The sequence below is a fragment of the Kogia breviceps genome, chromosome 3 (assembly GCF_026419965.1).
Source record: "Kogia breviceps isolate mKogBre1 chromosome 3, mKogBre1 haplotype 1, whole genome shotgun sequence".
NCBI lineage: Eukaryota > Metazoa > Chordata > Mammalia > Artiodactyla > Physeteridae > Kogia > Kogia breviceps.
The window spans coordinates 2,601,423-2,626,360 of NC_081312.1; the positions used below are offsets into that span (position 1 = coordinate 2,601,423).

The window sequence follows — 24,938 nt, forward strand, 5'->3', positions numbered from 1 at the left end:
AGGCGCTGCTATATCCCCATTTCACCCACGAGGAAACAGAGGTTCTCGGCGCGGGGCGGGGGCGGTGGGGGAGCTCTGCCTTCAGCCCTGGCCCCCCCACCCCCCGGGGCCAGCCTTCTCCTGGTCCTCAGATCCCAGCCCCCCACCCCCACCCCGGGGCCTGGAGGGGGCAGTGGCTGCCTGGGTCTCTGGGGTCTGCCCTCCGCCCTCCGAGGCCTCCCTTGGGGTCCAGGGGTCACCCGGGAGCAAGGCGGGGGCCCGGGGCTTGGTCACTCAAACCTTCATCTCAGTCTCTGACTTCTGATCTTGTGACCGGGCTCAGGACGAAGCCTCCAAGCAGCCGAAGCTCTCCAGGGACACGCGCGCCCTGGGCCTCTGCGGGGTCAGCGTTGGCGCCGCTTCCCCTAGTGGGTGGGGTTGGGGGGTCAAGAGGCCGCCGACGCCGATTTCGATCTCACAGCTGGAGACGACCCCCTGAGGTCCCAGCGGTCCCCACACAGGCCGGCCACACGCGAGACGGCAAAGCGCAGGGTGGCTCCGGGGCCGCGCCCCCTCCTCTCCAGGCCTCGCTCTTCTTACTTAAAACAGACCCCGCAGAGCACAGGCGTCCGGGGCACGTGCGGGGGACCGGGGCTCCGGGCGGTCCAGGGAGCGTGGCGGCGTTTCTGACCCGGCTGCCGAGGGGACAGCGGCAGCGAGTCCCCAGCTCCCCGGGAGCCCCGCTTCATCGCGGGGCTCAGAACAGGCCGCCTACCCCGCGCCCGGGGCTGAGGGAGGCGGCGAGGGTCCCTCCGCGGGCGGGGACCGAGGTGGGGCGGGGCCAGGCCCCGGGGAGCCGCCGGCAGGCCCCGCCCTCAGCAGCCCTGCGGCCGAGCGGCGCCCAGGTCTGCGGCCCCGGCCCGGGGGCAACGGCGGGGAGGGCCCTTCATCCTGGGAGTTGTTGCCAATTCTTGCCCCGTAAGACGCAGGGGAAAAAACTCCAGAAGGGGGAAGGGATCCGGCTTCCGAAATCCCGGCTGAGCGGCCCCTCTGGGGGCGCTGGAAACCCCGCGGACATGGCTCCGCGCGCTGCCCGCCCGCGGTGCGGCCCACACTGCGCGCTGCCACCCGCCAGGGGCTCCAGCTTCAGGGCTGAGGGCCCCCCAGGGCCTCACTCAGCACCCGTGGTGGCATCAGGTCCGAGGTGGGGTGCCAGGCCCCGAGCCCCTGGGTGGGAGCAGCCTTGGGGGCTGGTTCCTGCGCTGCCCCTTCCTGCTGCCCGGTGGGCGCACGGGGAGGCCCGGGCCGCAAGCCGTGACTTCGAGAAGGGGTGAGGCTGAGCCGTGACTGAGAGAAGGAGTGAGGCTGAGCACGGGCTTCGGGGGCTGCGGCGGCAACGCGTGGAGGACCAGGGCGAGTGGGGGAAGGGCTGAGCGGCCCCCAGGGCCTTTGCGCTGCCTCGCGGGGCTGGAAAGCAGCCCGCACACGTGGGGATTCGGGGGAACACCGTGGGAGATGCAGGGCTTCCTGCTCCGGGGCCTGACTGCCTGGGGAGACTGGCCCGCTGGTGTTGGGCCGGGCAGGCGCGTGCTGGCCCTGTGCCCCCAGTGTCCGCACTGCGGGTGGCTGCGTGGAAGGCGCCGCCTGGAGGCCCCACAACCACCAGCGGTGTCAGCACTGGCGGGGCTCATAGCCAGCCCCCTGGATTCAGAAAGGAGGAAGATGCTGTCTTTCCCCTGACACGCGAGGAAACCGAGGCTCAAAGAGCCCGAAGTCCCACAGCTGATAAAGTGGAGGAAATGGGACAGGATCTCCGGGAGGGTGAGGGCCCCCTGGCTTGCTCTGGACCAAGCCATGGACTTGAGCGCAGCTGCTGGGTGCACAGGCCCCGGGGACGCCCCCTCAAGGTAAAGCCACCGCCTGAAGGGAAGGCCGGGAAGCCACGGCAGGGCCAGCGGCACCCTCTGCAGGGGCCAGTGCAAAAAACATGCACGCTGGGCCCGGGACAGTGACCGCAGGAGGGAGGGGCCCCCTCACGGGGCCCTGGGCCGCGGCCCGGGCCTATGAGTCAGCGTGAGAGAGAAACCAAGACTCCTAGTCAGATTTATTTTCCTCTAATCAGACAGTTTAGCATTTCAAAGGTTTGCATTCTACACTCTTACAAACTTTAGTTATTAGCATCAGAAACACAAAAACGTTGCAAGACCTCAAAACACAAATAAATACCAAATAAAACCACACACAGTGTACAGTAAACAAAAATATCCAACGTAATAATGCTACCAGGAAGTCAGCCATGTTGCTAACCCACAGTAACAACATGGTTATTGCTGGGCAATAACTTACACTGTCCTTTTGTGTCTTTTTCTTAGAAGAGCAGAACACGGGACGTGAATCACTGGTCACAATCACTTGGACCGTCAAGATGGGTCCTCACAGCGAGCGGTTACACAGATGCAATTTTTAGAACAGGCAGGTTAAAAATACAGAGTCAAATGAGAGATTGGCCTTCTTTGGTCTTTGTTTTGGGTAAGAGAACTGAACGCAGAGGGTGCCATCAGAGAAAGAATCGATTCTGGAAATGCGACCCAACTGTCTGCGCGGATTTACACGCTTCCTTTACCACAGACGTTATTCTACAGAGAATTCTTATAGAAATCCTTGAGAATCATGCCAGCTTTTGTGTTTACCGATTAAGTCGTTGAGTTTGCTGTGGAAGTTTTCTCAAACTGGTCTAAGGGGACTGAGTTACAACCCGACCAACACGAACTGCAGGAGTGGTGCAGCCGTCCTGGACTCCACCTCTCTCGTCGTGAGTTCACAAGACAGACTCTAGATACAGCAGCAGTGGCAGAAATGAAATGTGAGCACTGCTTGGTGCCACTTGGGCCTCCACAAACGGCACCGACCACCTGTGGTCCGGGTCGCCCGAGGCCGGCAGAAAACGCCCCGGATGCCTCCGGGTCTGTGCCCTGCCCCCGCTGCCCCAGGGCCCTGGTGACAATCAGCACCCCCCCCCCCCCCGCCCCCGGCAGACAGCAGAGGCGACCGACCCGGTCACCTGCCCTCGCTGGAGCCTCCCGCCGACCTTGTCGGACCCGACCCTAGTGGACACGTTCTACTTTGGAAAAAACACAACTGTCAAGATTTGCAAACAGAAGGCAGAGCCATGGTCTTGGGCTGAGGAGATTGGGTGACAGACCCCCACCCCCCTTCATGTCACAGATGCAGAGGAACTCCCGGATTTCCCCCCAGCTCTCCTCGGCGGCCTGATCAGTAAAGATCTAGACTAGAAGTTAAAAAATAGTATTTTACGGCTCCGCCTGAGTCCTTTCCAGCACTGACAGTCACCGCAAGCAGAGGGACACGCTTTGGAGAGCGGAGGTGTGGGCAAGAGGCCCCACGCGGCATCTCATCTCCTGCCCAAGCGTGTGAAGACGGGCGGGGACGCTGGCGCCGGGAAGGTCTGCGTCCAGCACAGGATGATGGCCACTCCTCCGCGTGTGGGCGGGAAGGAGGAGCGGGCCTGGACGGCTGGAGGGGCCCGCGCGCCCTCCAGCGTGCACTCGGGGTCCCGCCTCTCTCCCCACCCCCTCGGGGCCCTGCTATGCGTAAGGGTTCGTCCAGCCGCCCTTTCCCTCGCCTGATGTTGCCCACGGGCTGCAGGATGCCCGGCCCACCGCGGGCGACCACCCCCGTGACGCTGAGAGTGCAGCGGGGGGTCGACAGGGACGCGTGGCCCTGGGTGGCTGGGGACGCTGCAGGAGACGAGCTGCTGGGGAGAGGCTGCGCCGTCCTGGCCGGCATCTGAGGGGCCTGGTGGAGTCGGCCACCAGGACAGGGAGGTGACAGGCGGGGTCAGGAGGGCCGCCTTGCCAAGAGCCTGGGCTCAGCTAGCTGGCGGCTGCTCTCTGGGGTGGGGCCGGGGTGGGGCGGACGGCGGCCCTTCGGTGACCGCGCCTGACTTGCTCTCCGGGGCTGGCGCCACCCTCTCGTGTGACAGGTCTTGGAGCAATTTACCCGTCTCCTCTGCGTCACCACAAACCCGGGAAACCGAGAACCCCGACCTGTGAAAAGAGGCCCAGGTGAGCCGCCCGGGCTGCTCCAGCCCCAGAGCCCAAGCCCGGCACTCGCTGGCCCCCGCCGGCCCGACACCCTGGCCCTCCACTCCCGACCAGAGACCTGCAGGCAGGCGGACCCGGCCGGTCTTCATTTCCAGGACAGGCGACGACGGGGAAGCAGAGGCGCTAACCCTGCACGGGACTCGGCGTTGGTTCCTCTACGGCACTGGAGCGGTTTTGTCCTGTGCGGAATTTGTCACTTTCAGTAAACAGGAAAAGTGCATACACGCGCCGTGTCCAACACCCGTCACTTGTCGCTGCGGCCCCGGTGGCGGGAGGGCCCGCGGGCACCAGGGAGGCGTGCGACCCGCTACCACCAACCGTCACCGAGCCACGGCCTGAAGCTCCCGCCGCGTCCCTGCCTCCCGCGGGGGGACAGTGAAGCTGGGTCCCTTGGGCTCCCGGGTGGCAACCAGGGGCCTGGCATCTCCCACCAGGAGGAGCTGCTGGAAAAGTACCCCCGCCAAAGGACGGATGCTTCTGGGGCGCTGCCAGCAGCCCGCCCCCCACAGGATTCCAACCCAGGGGAGGGAAAGAATTTTTTTTACCGGACTGAGATGTTGCTTACCCTGAATTTGTTAACATCGCCCATACTTTCCGTGAAGGGGGAGGAAGTTCCTGTTGGTAACCCCTGGCCTCGGGAGAGCCATCTGAGGCCAGGTGGGGCCTGCCGGGCAGCCTCCCTCCCCCGGGCCTCCGGGGCAGAACCGGGCCCAGGCCTGGAGGAGGTCGGGCACTTGGAGGGAACAGTGGTCCCACAGCACCTGCAGGAGGGCCCTCCTCTGTGAGCGGGGACACACGACTCCTTACTGGGCAGAACCGATGACACTGATTCGCCCTCAAAGCAATTCTGGGGTCGGGATGGGAAAGAAAAAGAGATGAAGACAACTGAGCGTTTAACTGCCAAAGGGCAGGGAAGGTGCTTGGAACCCATGAGGTCACTTATGGAAGCCTGGGACGGTGGTGGCCGGGAGGTGCTTCTAGCAGGCACTGGGGCAAAGGCACACCCAGGGCGGAGGGCAGCACCAGAGACACGGGGCCGCCGGGCACCACCCCGCCGTCCCCACATGGCCACGGGGAGCCCGGAGGCAGGCAGTCGGAGGGGCGCGGCCCAGCTGGCCAATCGTGGGCGCGTCTTTCGGACGAGCGGCACAGATGCGGCGGTTCACACACATTGGTTTTGCCTAAGGAGCACCCGTCACGTGTAGCACCCATCAGCGGTAAGAGCACCCATGGAGCGTGGCGCACAGCAGGGGGCGCAGGAGCAGGGCCCGCTCTGTCACAGTTGGACCATTGAGGGAAGGTAAACGGGGGTGAGAAATGCCGCCCGGACAGGCGCAGGCCGGGGCCACAGACCCCCGGGCCACGCTTCCCGGGAGAGGGGCGGCCCCGGGACGCTGCGGGTCAGCCCGGGCGGCCCCCGGGTGGCGGCTCTGGAATGCCCCGAGGGCCCCGCGGCGGGTGCCGTGAGCGCCCGCAGCCCGGGGACGCAGAGGCGCGGCTCCTGCCCTGTCCCTGCCTGCGTGTGGACTGGGCGGCTCGCTTTTGGGGCCTAGAGATTTGGAACCTGTGATAACGAAGCAGTGGAGGCTCCGGAAGCCGACCAGGGGGCCCGGCTTCCTCAGCAGGTACAGGGCTGTCTGAGGGCCCTCGAAGAGGCAAAAGGTCTAGTGATCAAGAGAAAAGTCTGGCTGAACCATCACCTTCTGGAATTAGAGTGAACACAAAGCTGGGGTCGAGAAGCAGCATGTCACATCTAAGGCACATGTACAGTATGCCACCATCTCTACGCAAACGTTGTTAACAAATGCAGCAATATGACAGGATGAAGAAACACATCTGCTGGGGCCTCCTTCAAGCACAAGTCACCTGCCCACCCCCGGACACTGGACACGGAAGGTCGGTGCTGTCAGCAATAGAGAACTTGTCTGAACACGTGGGGCAGAACTTTAAAAACCTACAGGAGTTTGTTTCGAACTCCAAAGTTCAACTAATGCCCTATTTTAGGGTGAAAACAATTATAAATCTGAAATGATGCACAGCATCCATGAGCAATTTTCCTCTCACAGTAATTTTGAAGTAGTGTCATTAACTACGACAGGTATTGAAGGTTTACATTTCTAACGAGAAATAACAACAGATTGAATATTCTCTTTCCTATCACAAGTGATAACCAGTGTTTGATATTTTACATTTTCTTCCAAGAAATATCAGTCTATCAACGTTTTAAAATGAAATGTCTGCAGTAACAATTATCTTAGAACTTTAAATTAAAAAACGATTCTGAATTTAGAGACTTTCAAAAAAGACCTAGGTGCACTTCAGGGTCTTCTGACAGAGTATTGAAGCAGAGACCAGATGAGGCCTTAAAACAGACAACGGGCTACGTTTGAAACAGGACTGCACTCTTGAATCTTAGAATGAATATAGAACTGCATTATGATTTCATAAATTCTCCTTTTACTTAACATGCTGACATGTCCAGCTATCCCCAGGTGTGTGCATGGGTGTGCGTGTGTGTGTGTGCGTGTGTGTGTGTGTGTGTTCTCTTTTTGGTGTTTAAGGAAGAAAAATCATGGTTCTTTTCTTTAGCATGTTTTCCACCTTAATTAACTAGATCTTTAAAAATGAAAACGAAAACCTTCTCTGACAGCAGTATTTCTCTCGTCGAAGGATAAATAATTCTTCTGAGTGAAGCGGCGCTAGTCTACTAGAAAACGTGGGGCGTGTGTCCTGGCGCGTGGCCCTCCCGCCGGCCCGCGGCCGCCCTCCGCCGCTTCCTCCGCTCCGCAGCCCTCCTGGGCGTGAGGGCCTCGGTGGGGGCGAGGCCACTTCAAACCCCCGAGGGGCTGCCTTCTGCTCGACCCGCCTCCCCAGAGACTTGTCAGGGGTCTGGCAGGTCCGAAGTGTCCACTATGACTTTGATAAAAATGGTGTCATCTTTAATGTACGTCCCGTTTTCCAGCACAGTCTGGGCCACGAAGACCGGGCAGCCGGAGGCGATGTTCATCTCACCGGTGGGCTTCTTGAAGCTGCTGCTGTTGGGGTCTGGCTTGAAGGCGTCCCCCAAGTGCCGCCGGGAGGACCCCTGGTCCATCAGCATGAGCGTCACCTTCTGCTTGAAGGGCCAGGGAAGCAGAGCGTCGTACTCCCCGCGCATGATGACGAAGAAGAGCGACAGGTGCGTCCCCTTGCCCATGCCGTCCCCGTTCAGGTAGACCCTGGCGCACATCTTGTAGCCGAAGTAGCCGGTGTAGAAGGGCTGGCTGTACAGGGACAGGGTCTTCCCCATGACGGCCTCCTGCTTCCGCCGCTTGTAGTCGCGGATCTTCCAGATCAGCACGCCGTTGTAGCTGGCCGTCTCCAGCACCTGGAACCGCAGGTCCATGTCGGCCAGGCGGATGTCGTGGACACTCAGCATCTGGTCGTGCCGGCTCAGCTGGGACTCCAGCAGGCCTGCGGCGGGCGGGAGAGATGGGCGCGGAGACACGTGACTATCACGGGGGCGGGAGAAGCCTATCCCCACCAGCATCTGGGCGGGAGAGCCCAAACTCACGCAGCTGCTGGGGGCGGCGCAGGCCCCGTGGAGGGCCTGAAACGCAGGCCTCGGGGTCCTCGGGGTCCACAGCCTGCTGAGGGGCGACAGCCTGGGGCTGCCTGCCCTCTGGCTCGCGGCCCCTGCCCTCCAGCCCCCACGCTCGAGGTCACCTGCGCCCTATGAGGGCTTAAGCCGCTCCTCCCCCCACCCCACTCCACGTCCTCAGCCCCACGCGCATCACAATAATCCTTGTTCTTTCCCTGGTTAATCCTTCTCGTGCAGACATTCAGAATACTCGCTCAGCCCCTGAAGCAGCCGCCCCGGTGTTTTCTAGGTGTCACACACACTGCTGGGCTTGCCGGGTCCCCTGCTGCCTCTGGTCACCTTGGGCCCTCCAGGCCTTCCCGGGCGGGGCTGGAGACGCAGAGCCGCAGGCCGCCCCTCGCCCACTCTGCCCCGCAGGCCTCACCGCACGGAGGGGAGCGTGCGGGCGTCTCGGCAGGAAGCCAGCTGCCCCGGCAGGCGCATCACGAGCGCCGTCCGTGACGGGACGGGACGGCGCTGTGCTAAGGCAGCACGCACCTTGCTCACCTCACGAAGGTGGCCGCGGCTCTGACCCGGGGCCCTGGGACCCGACCAGGCTCCTCGGTCCCGGGGCCTCCCGGACCCGCGGGGCTCGGCCGCCCGCGCTCACCTGTGTTCCGAGCCGCCTGCCCCGCGCTCTTGTCCACGCTCTCCAGCTCGGTCACCCGGTTCTGGAGGGACTCCACGCTGCTCTTCATGCTGCCTGCCTCCTCCCAGCTCTGCCGGAAGGGGCGGATCTCTTTGTCGAGCTCCTTCAGCTTCTCTGCTTGGCTGTCTATTACTCGCTTCCACATCAAAGGTGTCAAAAAGGCAAAACACAGTTAGAACTCGCTGCCAGCGCTGCGCCACTACCATCAGACGCCCGCTGGTCAGGAACAGGGCAGCCCGCGTCAGCCCTCCCGGGGCATCTTACCTTAGAGCCACAGGCCCCTAGTTCCAGGAGGGGACCGAGGCACAGAGAGGCCTCACCCACCAAGTGCAGGGCACGCGGCTCCCACATCCCTCTGTCCTAGCGACTCAGCTCGGGACTTGGAGTCACACTCACTGGCCCCGTCTGAAGGCCTCCAACCCCTGCAGGGTCGAGGGACCAGCAGAGGCCAAGCTACGTGGGCCCCTCCAGGGCCAGAGGCGCTGCCCTGTTCCTGTGGCGTGAAGAGCACTCAGAACCCCACCTGGGTCCCAGAAGACAGAGCTGCCACCACACTGCCACCTGGCTCCAGAGACCTGGCTGCCAGCACAGGGCTGGCAGCAGGACTCGGCCCTGGAGACAGGTCCTTGGGGCCCCGGGTGAAGCCAAGGGGCCAGTGCCTATTGGCGGGGTAGGTGGGGCTCTGTTCCCTGGACGCGCTCCGCGACCAGCGCCCCCTGCCCGCTGGGGCAGAGCAAGCCTGCTGACAGACACGTGGCTGTCGACAGCGAGGCTTGATTTAAACAATTCAGAAACCCGCTCTTCCAGAAGCACATGACCCGGCGCATCTGTAACAGTAACTGGAGGGGTGAGCCTGGCGTGCCAGCCATGGCGGCCCAGTTTGTCTGCAGGACGGGCCTGCCCACTTGTTAGATGAAGCCAGGGACCCAAAGGGTTTTCACTTCTAAAAAGAATTTGCATTTTTGAAATAAAGCTCCTGAAGGCTGGGTGGTTCAGCCCCTGAAGCTGTGGAGTGGCTGGGCTGCCCCTGAGGCTGACGCCACACAGGGGAGAGCCCCGGGGACCTGCCGAGCTCACTTCTCCTTTTGGGAGACTATTTTTAAACATCGAGGTTTCAGCACCTTTGCTGGCTCTTAATAACCGTGAAGGAACAAACATGTAGGCTTGGGTTACTTTTTCTGGGTAAAAATACAGTGTTAATCTTCTTCTTCTTTCCAAGAAACCCTGATATTGGCTAACATTTAAAAAGTAAAGACGATTTCTCTAAAGAACACTTCTTTCTACACTGATACCACTTTATTTTAAAATATATATGGCGAGAAGCATAGTTAGTTCACAAAGTCTATTTTCTGGGGACAACCCTGTTGACATGTGTGAACACCCACACCCATAATGAACAGCTGTAAGTTTTCTCCTGTCCTCTACCTGCTCAAGTGACAAAATGACAAACGAGGCTGTGGGTACTAGTGATAATAAGAGGGGAGTTAATGGAAACCTAAACAGTCAGCGGCAGTTCCTTGGTGGACCTTGTTGTAAACCATGAGGACAAGCTGCTCATCACTTCCAAGCCCTCCCCCCCCAGCCCTGGGACTGGTGACGCACATGGGACAGTGGCAGGAAGGCATGAGGCGCTCTCGAGAGGGAGCAGAACCGTGGAGTCTGAAATGACAGCAAGGCCCCCCACGACAAGCCAGGAACATGGAGTCAGCAGGCAGGGGGCGGGCAGGAGGGAACATGGGAGCGAGCACACGCGTGCACACACGCAGACACACACACACACAGACACAGACACACACACAGACATAGACACACACACAGACACACACACAGACACAGACACACACATACACACACACACATACACACACACAGACACAGACACACACACACATACACACACGGCCCAACCACTGTTTAAAAGGCACTCCTCACACAGCAAGGGAAAATGTGCTATTTTCAAACAGACCTTTCATTTGTAGAAAGGGTATGAGGTCAAAGCAGAATGCTGACCTAAATAAAGCTTTCTCTGTAAGATGCAGCAAACATGATTTCATTCCTTTTTTTTTTTTTTTTTTTTTTTTCAGTACGCGGGCCTCTCACTGCTGTGGCCTCTCCCGTTGTGGAGCACAGGCTCTGGACGCGCAGGCCCAGCGGCCATGGCTCACGGGCCCAGCTGCTCTGCAGCATGTGGGATCTTCCCGGACTGGGGCACGAACCCGTGTCCCCTGCATCGGCAGGCGGACTCCCAACCACTGCGCCACCAGGGAAGCCCAATGATTTCATTCTTGAAGAGGAGTCTACACTCAGCCCCTGTAGTGAGTGCTTCTATAAAAAACAAATCTTAAATGCAGGTGAGGATTTTACTAGAAAAAAGGATTCAGGAGCTGAGAGAAACAGCACAGATCACATACTATGTGAATAAACCCTAATCAGGAGACCTGCTCACAGAGCGCCAGTCTATCAGTCTCATGCTCGTGCACTTAGGGCTTAAATCGCCGTCTGTCACTTGGCACCATCCGTTCCCCGAGCTGATGTGGGTGGGACTCCCGGGCCCAGCAAGGGGCCTGTGGACAGAGCGCTCTCGCTCCAGCCCGGCAGAGCCACTGACTGCGGGAACGGCCGGGAGTCCAGCTCCTGCTAACGATGCAACCCATGGGAATGAAGCTCACATCTAGGCTTTTTTTTTTTTACATTTTTAAAAAAGTTTATTTATTTTACTTATTTATTTTTGGCTGCGTTGGGACTTTGTTGCTGCGTGTGGGTTTTCTCTAGTTGTGGCGAGCAGGGGCTACTCTTGGTTGTGGTGCGCGGGCTTCTCATTGTAGTGTCTTCCTTTTTAAAAAATAAATTATTTCTGGCTGCATTGGGTTTTCGTTGCTGCGCTTGGGCTTTCTCTAGTTGCGGTGAGCAGGGGCTACTCTTTGTTGCGGTGCGCGGGCTTCTCATTGCAGTGGCTTCTCTTGTGGAGCGTGGGCTCTAGGCACGTGGGTTCAGCAGTTGTGGCTCACGGGCTTAGCTGCTCCACGGCATGTGGGATCTTCCCGGACCAGGGCTCAAAACTGTCCCCTGCATTGGCAGGGGGATTCTTAACCACTGCACCACCAGGGAAGCCCTAGGCTGTCTTTTTTTTTTTTTTTGCGGTACGCGGGCCTCTCACTGTTGTGGCCTCTCCCGTTGCGGAGCACAGGCTCCGGACGCGCAGGCTCAGCGGCCATGGCTCACGGGCCCAGCTGCTCTGCGGCATGTGGGATCTTCCCGGACCGGGGCACGAACCTGTGTCCCCTGCATCGTCAGGCGGACTCTCAACCACTGCGCCACCAGAGAAGCCCATAGGCTGTCTTTTTAAATTGAGAAAAAAGGGACTTCCCTGGTGGTCCAGTGGTTAAGACTCTGTGCTTCCACTGCAGGGGGCACAGGTTCGATCCCTGGTCAGGGAACTAAGATCCCACATGTTGCACAGTACGGCCAAAAAAAAAAAAAAAGAGTTCTTTACAAAGTAAAATATTAAGAAACTACCCTTCCACGGCTGGCAAAAGCTAACCCACTCTTAAGTTCCACTTCCTTTGCACAACTCTGACGGCATCCCATCCGCCCTATCTGGGGCCGTCAGGAGCTCTGCACTGTGTGTGGACTCCTGTACAAGCCTGTCTTCAGGATTTAGGGTCGACTGGAGACTCAGACAAGGGAGGAGATGACATAGAGAGAGACAAGTCTGTCACCATCCAGGTGGTCCAGTGCACAGGGTGGGGAAGGCTCCCTGGAGGAGGTGGCATTTACAGTGCATCTGAGGTGCCTGAGGAAAGGAGGCGGGGCGGGAAGGCCCACCCTGCCGCGGAGAGAGTGGCAAAGGCGGCAGCGAGGAACAGCGGCCAGTCGCGGTGGTGGCGTCCCGAGCCACGGTGCAGCGCTCAGGTAAACTGTCCTCCGGCAGCTGGACTTTCTAGGGTAAGGACTGAGGGGCAGGTCTGAGCCAGGCTCTGCTGAAACAGGGGGTGGGGGTGGAGGTCGGGAGGGAGAGCCCCGCCCAGAGCCGGCACCTCCAGCCCCAGCCCGCAGGGCGGCCATCAATGTTCACTCAGAGGTGGATGGTCCAGGCTGCTCTCAGCGCTGGCAAACCATGGTGACGAACATTACCGACCCTGAGATCGTCCAGGGGACGCGGTTCCGTGTAAACCATCGGGAAACGGTCAGCCGTCCGGCGGGATTTCCAGCCCGTCAGCCCCTGTTCCTGACCTCTGTCCCTCTCTTGAAATGCAGCCTACTTTCCTCCGTGCCCGCCTTCCAAGGAGGAGGAAAAGAGCGCCGGCACGGGTCACCGCCGCCTGCAGACATGGCACTGCTCAGCCTTCACCTCCCCGGGCTCCACAGCTTGGAGCTGGATCTCTCTTAGATCTCAGTGGTTTCTTCAATCGTGGAGGTTTTAAAATATGAATCACGCACAGGGGAATGATTAAAGTAAATTCAAACTTTTCATGCTGGAAGTGGGGAATGGAGGAGAGGAATGCATATAAAATCTCCGAGGTGTCGGGTGAGTGCATCCATGACCTCATTATGGACACTCTCATTTTTTTTGGTTATAAATGAACCCACTACTACATATATACAATGGAATACTACTCAGCCATAAAAAAGAATGAAACAATGCCATTTGCAGCAACATGGATGCAACTAGAGATTATCATACTAAGTGAAGTCAGAAAGAGAAAGACAAATACCATATGATACCATTCATATGTGGAATCTAAAATATGACACAAACGAACATATCTACGAAACAGACTCACAGACATAGAGAACAGACTGGTGGTTGCCAAGGGGAAGGGGGTGGGGGAGGGATGGATTGGGAGGTTGGGGTTAGTAGTTGCAAACCATTGTATAGAGAATGGATAAACAAGGTCCTACAGTACAGCACAGGGAACTATATTCAGTATCCTATGATAAACCATAATGGAAAAGAATATGAAGAAGAATGTGGGTGTGTGTGTAACTGAGTCACTTTGCTGTACAGCAGTAGTTGATACAACACTGTAAATCAACTCTACTTCAATTAAAAAAAAACCTTTGGAAACCACTACATTAAAATAAAAACTAAATATAAAAAAAACACAACCCACTACTTACTCATTCTTCTTTCTGCTGTTGATATGCCTGAACGAGTGGTTCTCTAGCATAACATAATTTCCTCGGCCTTTCCACGCACCCCTCTGAGCCCTGGCCACCCTGCACACAGCTGGAGCTGCTCACCGGATGGCAGCATAGGCCTCTGTCTGGACACGCTGACCAGCACCTCCGAGGCCTTGGAAAACGCCACAGACTTCCTGCAGGAGGCTTGTGGTGTTTTACGTGACACTGTACTTTTCTGACTTGATTCAATACTCATGACTTTTATCTTTTCTACTACAATCTAATGGTTCATTATGTTTTCCCTTGTCTCGGGACAACCACAGAGTTTAATAGAAATGAAGTTAATTTAATAAATCCCTATGCAATTCAAGGCACTATACCTAATCTCAACATGAAAATGGGAGGAAAGGCAAAAATCTCAAAGATGCTGTAACTCTGAGCTATTAGAAATATTTTCTCTTCCAGATAATTTAGGGAACCACACTGTAAGTACAAGCACTGAAAGACCATTGCAGCAACACGTGATTCTCCCATGGGTTTGTGTGATACACACCAGAATTACCACCACCAAGGTACACTCTAAGTAAGCTGAGGTGAAGACAGTGTCTAGAAGAATGATCTGTAACAAGCACCTAATGGAAGCCTGTGTTGGTAACAGAAACGAGGAGCCACATTTTAATCAGGCCTATTTATACACCACCTTTTTCGGGAGCAGCAAAGGTTTATGTGTTTACTTTGGAGGTACCTGCGGTTCACTGTGGTGAAATAAGGTGACTGTGTACGTGCATCGCTAGAAGATTCAGAACAAAATAGTTGGGCTTCAGTTCACTTTAGGAAGTGAAACTTTACACATAACTACTCATGAACAATATGAAATCTTAAATAATAATAATAATAAAACAGCTAATTTTTAAAAACACAGGCTTTGAGTCTTATTTCACCAACAATGAACCAAAGGCACAGAGGAGAGGTGATAGGGCTGGCCCCCAGGAAAAGGCGAGAGGAGAGGTGCCTACAGCCTCCCAGATCGGCCCGCAAACCCAGGCCACCTTCCCCGAGTTTCACTTAAGCAAGAGAAACAGTTGCCTCGTTTGACAAAGGTCAGGGCTTTTGCTCAAATACCTCCCTGAGAAAGTCCTGGAGGGGAACACAGATGCGTTCCCTTTTATCCAGCCATAATCTTAAACTTCTTACCTGTAAATGAAGTATTTTGGATTCATTATTTCGAAGCATTTCCTTTTGCCTCTCAATTTCAATTTCAAAGCTACATATCTGGTTGTGCAAACTCTGTATGCTCTTGTTTTTTTCGACACTTTCATTCTGCAGCAAGGAAACCTGAAAAAGAAAGTCTTCAATTAAGCAAACAAAGTGATTTTAATATCAATTTATAACAATTATAATCATGGTAATTAAATGTTTACAATATAGGCCTTCTATCTGTTCACTGAAGGAGTTCCAGGAAAAAAAAAAAAAAATCCCTTCACACAGGATATGGGAGTCCTGGTAGTTTAACAGGGATCCTACAACTGCATTTCTCAGTATCTCTTCCAGGAATTAAATAAGATGATGCAAAGTACAGCAGTGACTGAATTTCAGAATGGATGCTTTTTAAAGTTTTTGCTGAAAATTAATAAATCTTTTACCAGAGTGGCTTTCAAACTTGGACAAGGAAACACATCCTTACACCTCACTTCTTCTGCACAGACACTTGTGTACGTGTGCATATCCCTAAAAACAGGGATCTCAAAACCAAACCTGCCCTGATCACAATGCACCCAGATATTTTCTGTTCTACTCTATTTTACTTTTGAAAATGCTAGTTTCAACCCACTAAATTATTTCACGCCCCCCAGTGGGCCACACACGCCCTGTGAAAAGCTCTCCCAGCGGCATGAGGGGGCGCGACGGGAGGAGTCTCACACGCGCTGCAGTGAGTCCCGGGGCCAGCCTCCCAGCCTCCCCCGCGCCCCCCCACCACAGAGGAGCTGCCGGCTGGGGGTGCCAGGAAGGGTCTGCTGGGTGCGGGGGCGGCGCCATTCCCAGCAGGGAACCCACCTTTGAGTTTTTCAAAGTTCCTTTCTGAAAACGATTGGCTCCCAAGAGCCAGTTTACACTCAAGTCCCCGGGCTGAGGGGCTCCAGGGCGCGCCTACAAGGCTTCTTTCTCACGGTGTTTCTACGAGGGGCACTTTGGGCCCTGGAAAGGTTCCCTCCGCCAACAGCTGTCTGTGTCCACGCGCAGCCGTGGCCGCCACCCTGGAGGACGCAGAGCTCCGAGACGGGTCGGAACAGCTCTACTCGCAGGTGCCTCTCTAACACCCCCAGCAGCTGCGGACGGTCTGGCCGTGGGGACGGCCCACGGGCATCTCAGGACCTGGTCCCTCTGAAGAGCAACCTAAAGGGAGGCGCCCTTACGCTTCTCAGTCTGCTCGGCAGGCGGCGCCTCTGGGTGCTACACCTCATTCTATTTTATTTATGACAGATGTATTTATGAAGGAATACAGAACTTGCAGGATGTACTTCACTCGCCCAGGGTTTCACTCGGCACAAACTGACTTTCCTTCCTAAAATATGACGTCTCACAGGCCCACGACCTCCTGCGAGTGGTCAGCCTGCAGTATGCAGACGGGGGCGCGGGTAGCAGGCAGCGGTGTTTTTGCTTTTTCTGAAATGACAATTCACTCACTCCCCTCTGTCAAAGACGGACACGATTCCCAGGCCTTATTCTCACACACCAAAAAAGGGATATCATGTACACAGGCCAGCCCTTTTGATAAAAATCTCAGCCATGTCTCCAAAACCAATGGCAATTTTTTTCTGCAGCAAATCAAGCGACCTGAGGATGACAGAAATATCTCACACTGATGACCACACATCATGCCACATCAAATTCTTAATTTAGGGACTGACCTTAAACTGATTTTTTATTTGTTTACATATTTTAATCAAGGGGCCCAGCCCCTGGGTGCCTGCAGACCCCTGCTTTCACCAGTCTACCAGGTACAGGAAAGTCTACCTGGCAGGTGTGTTTCCAAGAAGCACAGTGTGACATCCACACAGCAGATGAAAACAGGGGCCCCCTCATCCTTCCTGAGACCCTCCTCACCAGGAACATCCTTTACCCCAGCCTGTTTTGGTGGGCACTCCACACTTCCCTTTGACTTAAGCTTTCCTAAAACGTAAGATGGGTGCTTTCAAGGCTGGATTTTACAGAACAGTTTTTCTTTGGTTTGACTGTGAATACAATGATCCGTCTTTCTGAATCACCCCAGACGCTCTCTTTTCTATTGTAGATGAACAAAATAACTCAGGAGAGTCCAACTGAATAATGCTATGATGAGAAATAAATTCCCATTTTAAGAAAATACAAGTACCTCCGTTCATTGTCCAGGTTTTGCTCTTGGGCCCAGTGAAGAGAAGCCAGCTTCTCCTGAACACAAGCAAGGCTGCGCGGGGCGGAGGCCCGGCTGACCTGAGCACGGGCCACCGAGTCCGGGAGAGGCTGACCCTCCAGCAAAACCAAGAGGACAGACGTTTCAAATGTATCAGCAGCAACTCGGCCCCCTCTCGGCCAGTGCACAGAGGGAGAAGCTCTGGGGAGGGGTGCTGGCTGTGCAGCTGTGTCCTGGGGCTTCCAACGATGCAAAGCGGATGCTCTGAGGGGGACAAGTGCGGAGGTGGCAGGGCAGGAGGACGCAAGTGGCAGGATGACCTCCGCGTGCCCCCCCACGATGGCCCCCGAGGACCACCGTCCTGAGAGGTGAGCGCACCGCAGCCCAGCCCTGCTCAATGGTTACGTAGCCAGCACAGCTGGAATAACCAATTCACTTTACATGAAAGGAAGAACCTTCTAGATAAATGAGAAGCTGTGTCTGTGAGAGACCAAAAGCCCTGAGATCTATACCTATAGTTAAAAAAGGCAGAAACAATGCATTCTTCAAAAAGAGGGGAAAAAAAGATTCATAGGTAAACCGTCACTGAACTCAGAGCAAATATGTGCTCCTGGGAAAGTCATAAATGATTCACGTAACGGATTTTGTTTCACTGAGAAGCAGAAGAGGCCTCTCTGCCCCACGTGTGTGTACACAGCACACAAGTCCTTTCATTGGTTCTCACCTCCAGCTTAAGCACTGATATTAAAAAACTATTTTATGTCAGATTTAATAAACATCTTTTGATTTAAAACTTTAGACTGTTTTAAGTACATTTACATTTTAAATTGCTCGGATTTAATACTCAAACAAGGTATTCAAACCTTCCCAAACCTTCAGAAAGCACACACACCAACTCCCCGGCTGCTGTCATCATCCTAGTGCCCTCCCACCGCAGGTTCTCAACACATGTTCATTGAATATCAAATTAACTTCTTATTTGTGTACATAAGCCACAAGCCACAGTGGGAGATCCTATAACCTCCTGCTCTGTCAAGTCTTGGAGGTTTTCATCTTTTCCTCAGGTAAGAAGTCCCGGCGAGCTGAGCACAGGACAAACTCCCCAGGAAGGAGTGCTATGTGGGCGGGGCCTGCTGAGGAGTCCAGACCCCACAGCTGGGGACCCTCGAGGAGACACCCAGGAGAGCAGATGAGTCCGGCAAGGGGATGTGTGGTCCCCCAACCCCCATGGTCAACGGTCACACTCGCGATGTGCAATTGTCCTCTCCTCGTCTCCGAGAAGACAGAGGATGGTAAAGCAGGTAACACTGATGACCTTCCAGATCGGGGCTTGGCAGGCTTTTTCTGTAAAGAGCCAGAGAACTGTTTTTGTTTCTATCTCTGCTCATCCACGCTGCCGTCCTGGTGCAAAGCAGCCGTGGATAATATGGAAATGACTGTGTGTGGCCGCGTTCCAATAAAGCTTCATTTACAAAAAGATGGGGTGCACGGAGGACGGGGGTTGGAAGTGATAATCCCTGTCCTAGATCAATTCTAAGAGAAGCACGATGTGATTTTTTTTTTTTTTTAAAGCACTTCATACCTGCTTGGCAATTAAAAAACAAAGAGCAAGGACTTCCCTGGTGGCGCAGTGGTTGAGAATCCGCCTGCCAGTGCAGGGGACGCGGATTTGAGCCCTGGTCCACGAGGATCCCACATGCCGCGGAGCAACTAAGCACGTGCGCCACAGCTACTGAGCCTGCGCTCTAGAGCCCACGAGCCACAACTACTGAGACCGCATGCCACAACTACTGAAGCCCCCGCACCTAGAGCCCACGCTCCCCAACAAGAGAAACCACCGCAATGAGAAGCCCGCGCACAGCAATGAAGACCCAATGCAGCCAAAAATAAAAATAAATAAATAAGTAAATACATTTATAAACAAACAAAAAACCCCCAAAGAACAAGCTAACAAAACCACACAGCTTCATTTATACAGGATCACTTGAAGAGAATTTACGTTTTTGACACTCTGGATGCTGTTTCTTTTATGCAAAATCCATCACTAACTATAAACAAGGTTTTCTTCTTTAAATAATTTGAAGAAAGTATTAAAAACCAACAAAAGCAGGAGGTGGTGCGTCGTACCTTTTTCTCTAGAGAGTTGCTCCATTCCTTGAGTAAGTTGACATGCTGCACTGCGGAGCTGGCCTCGTGGGCCTTAATCTGCTGGTTTGTCCCCTGCGAGAATAAAGAGGCAACGCGTTACCCAACCTCACTCCGTCGAAGTCAGAAGGACTCACAGCCGACCTCAATCCAGCACTACACGATGGGGGTGTGTGTGACTTATTCATGGACGGTTCACGGGGGATGTCCAGCCTCAGAAGGGGTGCGCTCAGTGGCCCCGATCTACTGTGTGCAGGTGAGGAGGCTGTTTCGAGAAGAACGGAGCAGCTCAAAGACAAGACACTGCGAATTCTATAACAACTATCTCGAGGCCGTGAGCTTCACTCCTCAAGCTTCTTATCAGGGGCCTTCTTACCTACGTTTCATATGGTAACATCAAGAAACTAAACTTTAGATATACCATTTTTGTTCCCTAAAAATTTTTTTGCATTAAAATATAAATGGAAAATGTTTAGACACCTGTAAGTCATAGCTAGATGCTGCTATAATAATCTAGTGAATATGTAATCAAAGTAGGATTCTAAATGATTTATTAAAGTATTAACTTACCAGTGAAATACACTGTATTACTGTTCCTAACTATCCTATGTATACTTAGAAAGTTACATACAGAACATAAACAATCTACAGAGTACATAAGATGCAGACCATCTTAGAGTCAGTAATGAGCGTGGGAAACAGTGCTTCATATATTCAACAAAGTAATTGGTATAAGAATATAATTTTTTTGATACTGGAATATTTAAAAGCCACAGAAAGCATTTTAATGATCTCCAAAACATATACTCTGTACATAGACTAGTCATATATATATGTTGATATAAGTATGGCTATATATAAACATATATATATATATATATATATACATACACAGAATGAATGATATATATGTACATACGACATAACAGTGGTGAGGGCTCAGTCTCATAAGAGACTGAAGCAAAGGGAAAGCTATAGTCATTCTTACTCTCAGGCTTTTTACTTTCTAAGAAAACACTGAGATGCCAATATCTCTGTATTGATTTCACAATAATGTATTGATAATACATAAAAATCAAATACAAAATACTTTAATTGGAGTATATACTGACTGCCCTTTGATAGTTTTAAGATCAAGATATACATTTAAATGAAAACTAGTTCAAATTCACTAGCCATCTCAGATGTGTTAAAAAAACAAAAACAAAAACAAAACCCCAGGAATAGCGTTCTCATGGCCCAGGGGTGGCAGTGGCGGAGACCTCCTCTCCACATGGCCCTCCGGCACGTAAACGTGGCACGTACATGGAACGCACTCCGGACACACGCGCGTGCCATCCTCACAGCTGTGCGCTGACGCACACACTGCCGAAACCACGTCCAGTTTGCCAGTGACTTACGTTCAAGTAGCAGGTCAAATTCCATAGCTAAATCTACCCAGAAACCCCACCGAATGTCAGTTTTGAATGTAACCGTTCTCCTGATGCGTTAACTCCCCCCCAGCACAGGGGTCTACCTCAAGTCTCATGATACCCCGCGGCCTGGAAAGCGAGCATCACATCTGCTGCACGTGGCTTTCGTCACCCGTGCGGCAGGTGATTCCATTGCAAGTCAAAACTGAAAGCCCAGAGCTTGCATGTTCAAATGTTAATAGAATAACTTTCTCTCACGGTGGAAATGTCAGTGACTGGGAAGGACAAATGTCGGATACTGACCTGAAAAACGCAGCCATAGCGCTTAAAACTACAGGTGCTGGGGGCATTGACACACTCTGACAAGTGTGCACTCAACTGCAACGGGAAAGAGACGTGAGTTGTGGCACGAACGTTTGCATGAAAATGTTCAAACATATCAAGGGCACAGATAGCATCTGGGTTGTACTATTACGAATGGTGTTTATCACTACAGGTGTGTATCAGCTTCCTAGACTTACATGCAGTAAATATACAGTATCATCACGTGTATACACATATATACACCAATATACAGAAATACATTTACTATAACATTTCTTAAACTTGCAGTTTCTTTAGAACAAGTTGTTTTGCGACATGCTGTCTGCAGTGCCAGAATTTTAAAAAGAAAGGAAAAAAAAACATAAACTGAAATGCACATTTAAAGACTATAAACAAAAATTGCATGAAACACAAAAAATAGAAAGCATTCAGGATGCAACTGGGTCACACACCTAATATACAGTACACAAAAATAAATATCTTTCCAAAGCAAGCTTACACAATGTACCATTACTCTCAGTACTTCTGAAAAGACTTTCTTCCCTCTGTAATGGCCAGAAATTCAGGTAGCTTTTCAAAGACCTCTAAGGTCATTCTAACAACATGAATCTTACGATGGTCACCTCCAGTTCATGGAGGACAATTAGGAGGGATTGGGAGAGGATAACTCCCCTTGCAAGGAAAAACCCCTGTGTTCAGCTTGAATGTTAGCAAATCATCAAATAAAAACCACCTACGGTGCCCCCTCAAGAGTAAAGGGAATTGAAATATCTACATTTTAAAGACACAGTGTTTTGTGTTAGGCTAATACAATTTGAGGATAATTTCTTTCTTTACTGAAGAAATCCTCATCAGGAAACTTGAGGGGTAGATCTTCTTTATAGAAAGCGATGAGACCCTGAATTGGGAGAGTGCTCAGCGAGCGGGGTGCACAGCGGCCCCGGGAACGTGCTTCCCCGCGAGCCAGCACACGCTCTCCCGGAGGCTCGCGGGGGTGTGTCACTCCGGTGGGTGCAGGCAGCTTCTCCACCTTTCTCCTCTTGTCCTCCAGGACAAAGACATTCCTCTCCCTTCAGGTCAGTATTGAGGACAAGAGGAAGAGGCTCACAGGACAGCCCTCCCGCCTGCCGTGACAGTTAAAGAGAACGGCCTGAGGGACCCACCTGACCATGGCCAAGGCCAACCCTGCGGAAGGTCTGAGCCAGGGCGGGGTCGTGGTGGCCGCAGAGGCTCTGGCCTGCAACTGGAGGAAAGCACCCAAAGGGCACACTGCAGGTGACGGGCATAGAAACCCAAAAGGACACCGTGTGCGTAGTAACATCAGTTTGAAAATTTCAAAACATATTCTTTCAGTGCCATCAATACAATCGTGAATCTAACCAGCTAACTCTCCTAATGTTAAAATCAGGGTCATATCGAGTTTGATGTTATTTTCAGTGCACTAACTGAAAGGGCTGTACTTTCTTCTACATTGGCTTTATCATCATTAATCTCAGAGCCCTACAGAATTTACCAGAGCTTGAGGATAAAAGCAAGAATCATCTGTAAACCAATAGCACCTTTCACTAGAAACCCAAGATATATGCAGGTTTAAAGATTTTTAAAAATAAAAATAACTTAAGAGGCAAAATGGAGGCAGCTTTTGCCCCGAATATAGATAGCCCTGAGTGAGTAAAAATTTAGGAAGGTATATAAAACCCAGGAAATTATTCCAACAATACAGACTCTTCATACATTCACTTTAACAGAGGGACTTTCCAGTTGTGGAAATAATGTACGTGCGTTTCCCTGCTGCTCCCAGAGGCACGTTCAGGGGCCCAGAGACCACCGTCGCCAGTCCAGACCCTGCCCTTGCCCAGCAGTCAGCGTCCAGGGAGGGCGCACCTCGGTGAGAGTGGCCTTCGGCCCACACGGGTCCTCTCGCTGTCACGGACCTGAGAGACTGAGCTCCCCTCCCCCATATCCAGGTGTAAAATTCCAGGCTGTTGGAAAGGCTGAGGTGAGCAGGCTCCTCAGATCAGAGAACCCAAGACCAAGGGAACCGGGCGTGGGGACCGGGGGGCGGGGGGCATGCACCCACCAAGCCCAAAGGAGCCCCAGACGGTTCCCAGAACACCAACCAGAGGGGGTCCAGGTCAGGATCAGATGCGAAAACATTAAGAATGCTTGGAATTGTTCCTTCTGGATATATCCCAATCAAAATGAGGTTACTGCAAAATCTACCTGCCTTAAAGCAAGTGTGCCCGAGGGCAGCCTCTGGGGGAGGCTGTCCAGGTGCCTTCCCAGCGGCCCCTGAAGTGTGGGCACCACCCCTGCACCCACGTGCCCCCCCGGCATAGGCCCTGCACAGCACGTGTGGCCTAAGTGGTTCAGGAGTATCCCTAAGTTAAACTGATCTCCTTGAGATAATCTTAGAGTAATTCCTAGTTTACAGATTTAAAACGTAAAAAGTGTCACCTTTGCCTGCATTGTAAATATTCCCATTTTCTCAATTCTTAATATTTTGCTCTGAATTTACCACTTTGTAGCTTTTAATTGTTTGTTTCTGAAATATCTGACTTCCAAAACCAGCATGAGGGGTTTCACTGTTTTTCTACTGTAAGTGTCACTATCACAATCTGTGAAAACCTCTGACCTCAGCTTTAAGGGAAGAGCGGGGTCCTGAAGGATCCCCAACTCCTGCACAGGCCCAGCCACGCCCCTTACCTCACTCCTCAGAAGGGTCTGGACACTGCACTTATGAGGGCAGGACACCACCACGCAGGGACACTCGGTGTCTTCGTGTTTCTGAAGGAGAAAGAGAGAGGGCTGCCAACTCTGAAACACAAGCCACCTCCCCTCGGACCCACCAGTGCTCCCAGCACCCACACAAGGGCCCAGGGGAAGTCCTCTGCTCATGGTCATGTCCTTGAGTCACAAGACTCGCATCACATTTGGATGGGTCGCTATGTTACCAAAGTTTGAGTGCTGCAAAGAGGGCACCTCACAAGAGCTACTCAGATCTGACTGGTCGGGGCCCCTCACAGCACAGCCCGCGGAGGGGCACCCTCACGGCACCTTCCCTCTTGCTGTGGCCCGTCTGCCGGTGTTGCCCTGACACCTGTGCCCAGGTAGGCTGGGCCTTGGCCTCCCTCACACAGCAGGTGGATGGCGGGGCCCAGCCTCTGCTGCTTGGAGAGAAGGACAGTTCTTTGGCTTCTCAGTTTGGGGTCTGGAAATGATGCTTCTCAAGAGCCTGAAACCAATGTGATCTACTGGGTATTTAAATTACTGTCCTGAGATCTGATCTTTCTTTAGCGCGTGGTAAATCTGGATAAATTTTGGTGTAGCCCTTCTCTGGATGGCACAGATTTCAACACAGAGCCTGGATGACGGTGACCGTTCAACTCGGTGCCCTGGGCACCTGTCTGGTACACCTGTCCACAAGTGAAGCGCAGGCGAGAGCTCCCACGAGGAGAGCAAACCCAAGGCTCTGGAGAGCACCTCCAGACATATGACAAAGGGCCGCTGGAGGGAGACCGACGCAGGCAGAGCCAGACCTGCCACGTAACACAACCACGGGAGGCCAGGCTCCTGGAGGCGGCATCCCTCAGCAAGAAGAGAATGTGGCGGGGTTTCCTCTGAGGCCCCGGGACACTCCCAGTTCTCCTGGCTGGGCCTCCAGTTAGGCCGCTGTTGAGGTGTATCTGGGGCAGCGCTGCCTGCGAGGCCGTCGGACCCGGCAGGCGTGCAGGTCAAGGACATGGTGCCCGAGAGGACACTCCTCTCCTCCGGGGAGGCCTGGAGCCAGGTGCAACGCCATCCGAAGTCCCTTGTCTGGACCAGAGCCCTGCAGGTGTGAGGCGCAGAAAGGACACCTGGACGTGGCCGCTCTGCTCCGGGGCCTGGTCCCCAGAGGCCTGCAAGGCCCACGGCCGGCAAGCCCACGGCCGGCAAGCCCACGGCCGTCCCGAGCTCAGCACAAGTCACCTGACTGGACTGAGCCTGACCAGCACCTCCCAAGAGGGGACCCCCGATGGGTGCCTGGCTGCGCTCAGAACCCCTAAGAGTTCCCAGGTGCCGTCACGCCTGTCAGGGGGAAACCTCGGCCAAAGAGCTTCACTCGGCCTCACCTGTAAGAGGGGGGGTGCCCAGCCCTCCCTAGAGGGCATCTGTGAGGACGGAATCTGTC

General features: G+C 53.8%; 1 protein-coding gene across 11 annotated transcripts in view; it reads right to left on the reverse strand.

Moving 5' to 3' along the window:
* Positions 1-2,341: 2,341 nt before the first annotated feature.
* TRAF3 (TNF receptor associated factor 3) overlaps positions 2,342-24,938 on the reverse strand; it is a 117,951-nt gene continuing 95,354 nt past the window's right edge. For 4 of the 11 annotated variants that reach the window (XM_067027702.1, XM_059058250.2, XM_067027699.1 and 1 more), the window contains 6 exons: positions 23,474-23,554; positions 20,747-20,821; positions 19,014-19,106; positions 14,690-14,830; positions 8,333-8,507; positions 2,342-7,556 (listed from right to left, as the gene is read on the reverse strand). In XM_067027702.1, the coding sequence (XP_066883803.1) occupies positions 6,985-7,556; positions 8,333-8,507; positions 14,690-14,830; positions 19,014-19,106; positions 20,747-20,821; positions 23,474-23,554 (1,137 nt within the window). In that variant the 3' untranslated portion in view covers positions 2,342-6,984. The remainder of the gene's footprint in view (positions 7,557-8,332; positions 8,508-14,689; positions 14,831-19,013; positions 19,107-20,746; positions 20,822-23,473; positions 23,555-24,938) is intronic. The other 7 variants (XM_067027701.1, XM_067027700.1, XR_010839376.1 and 4 more) reach the window with 6 other exon arrangements.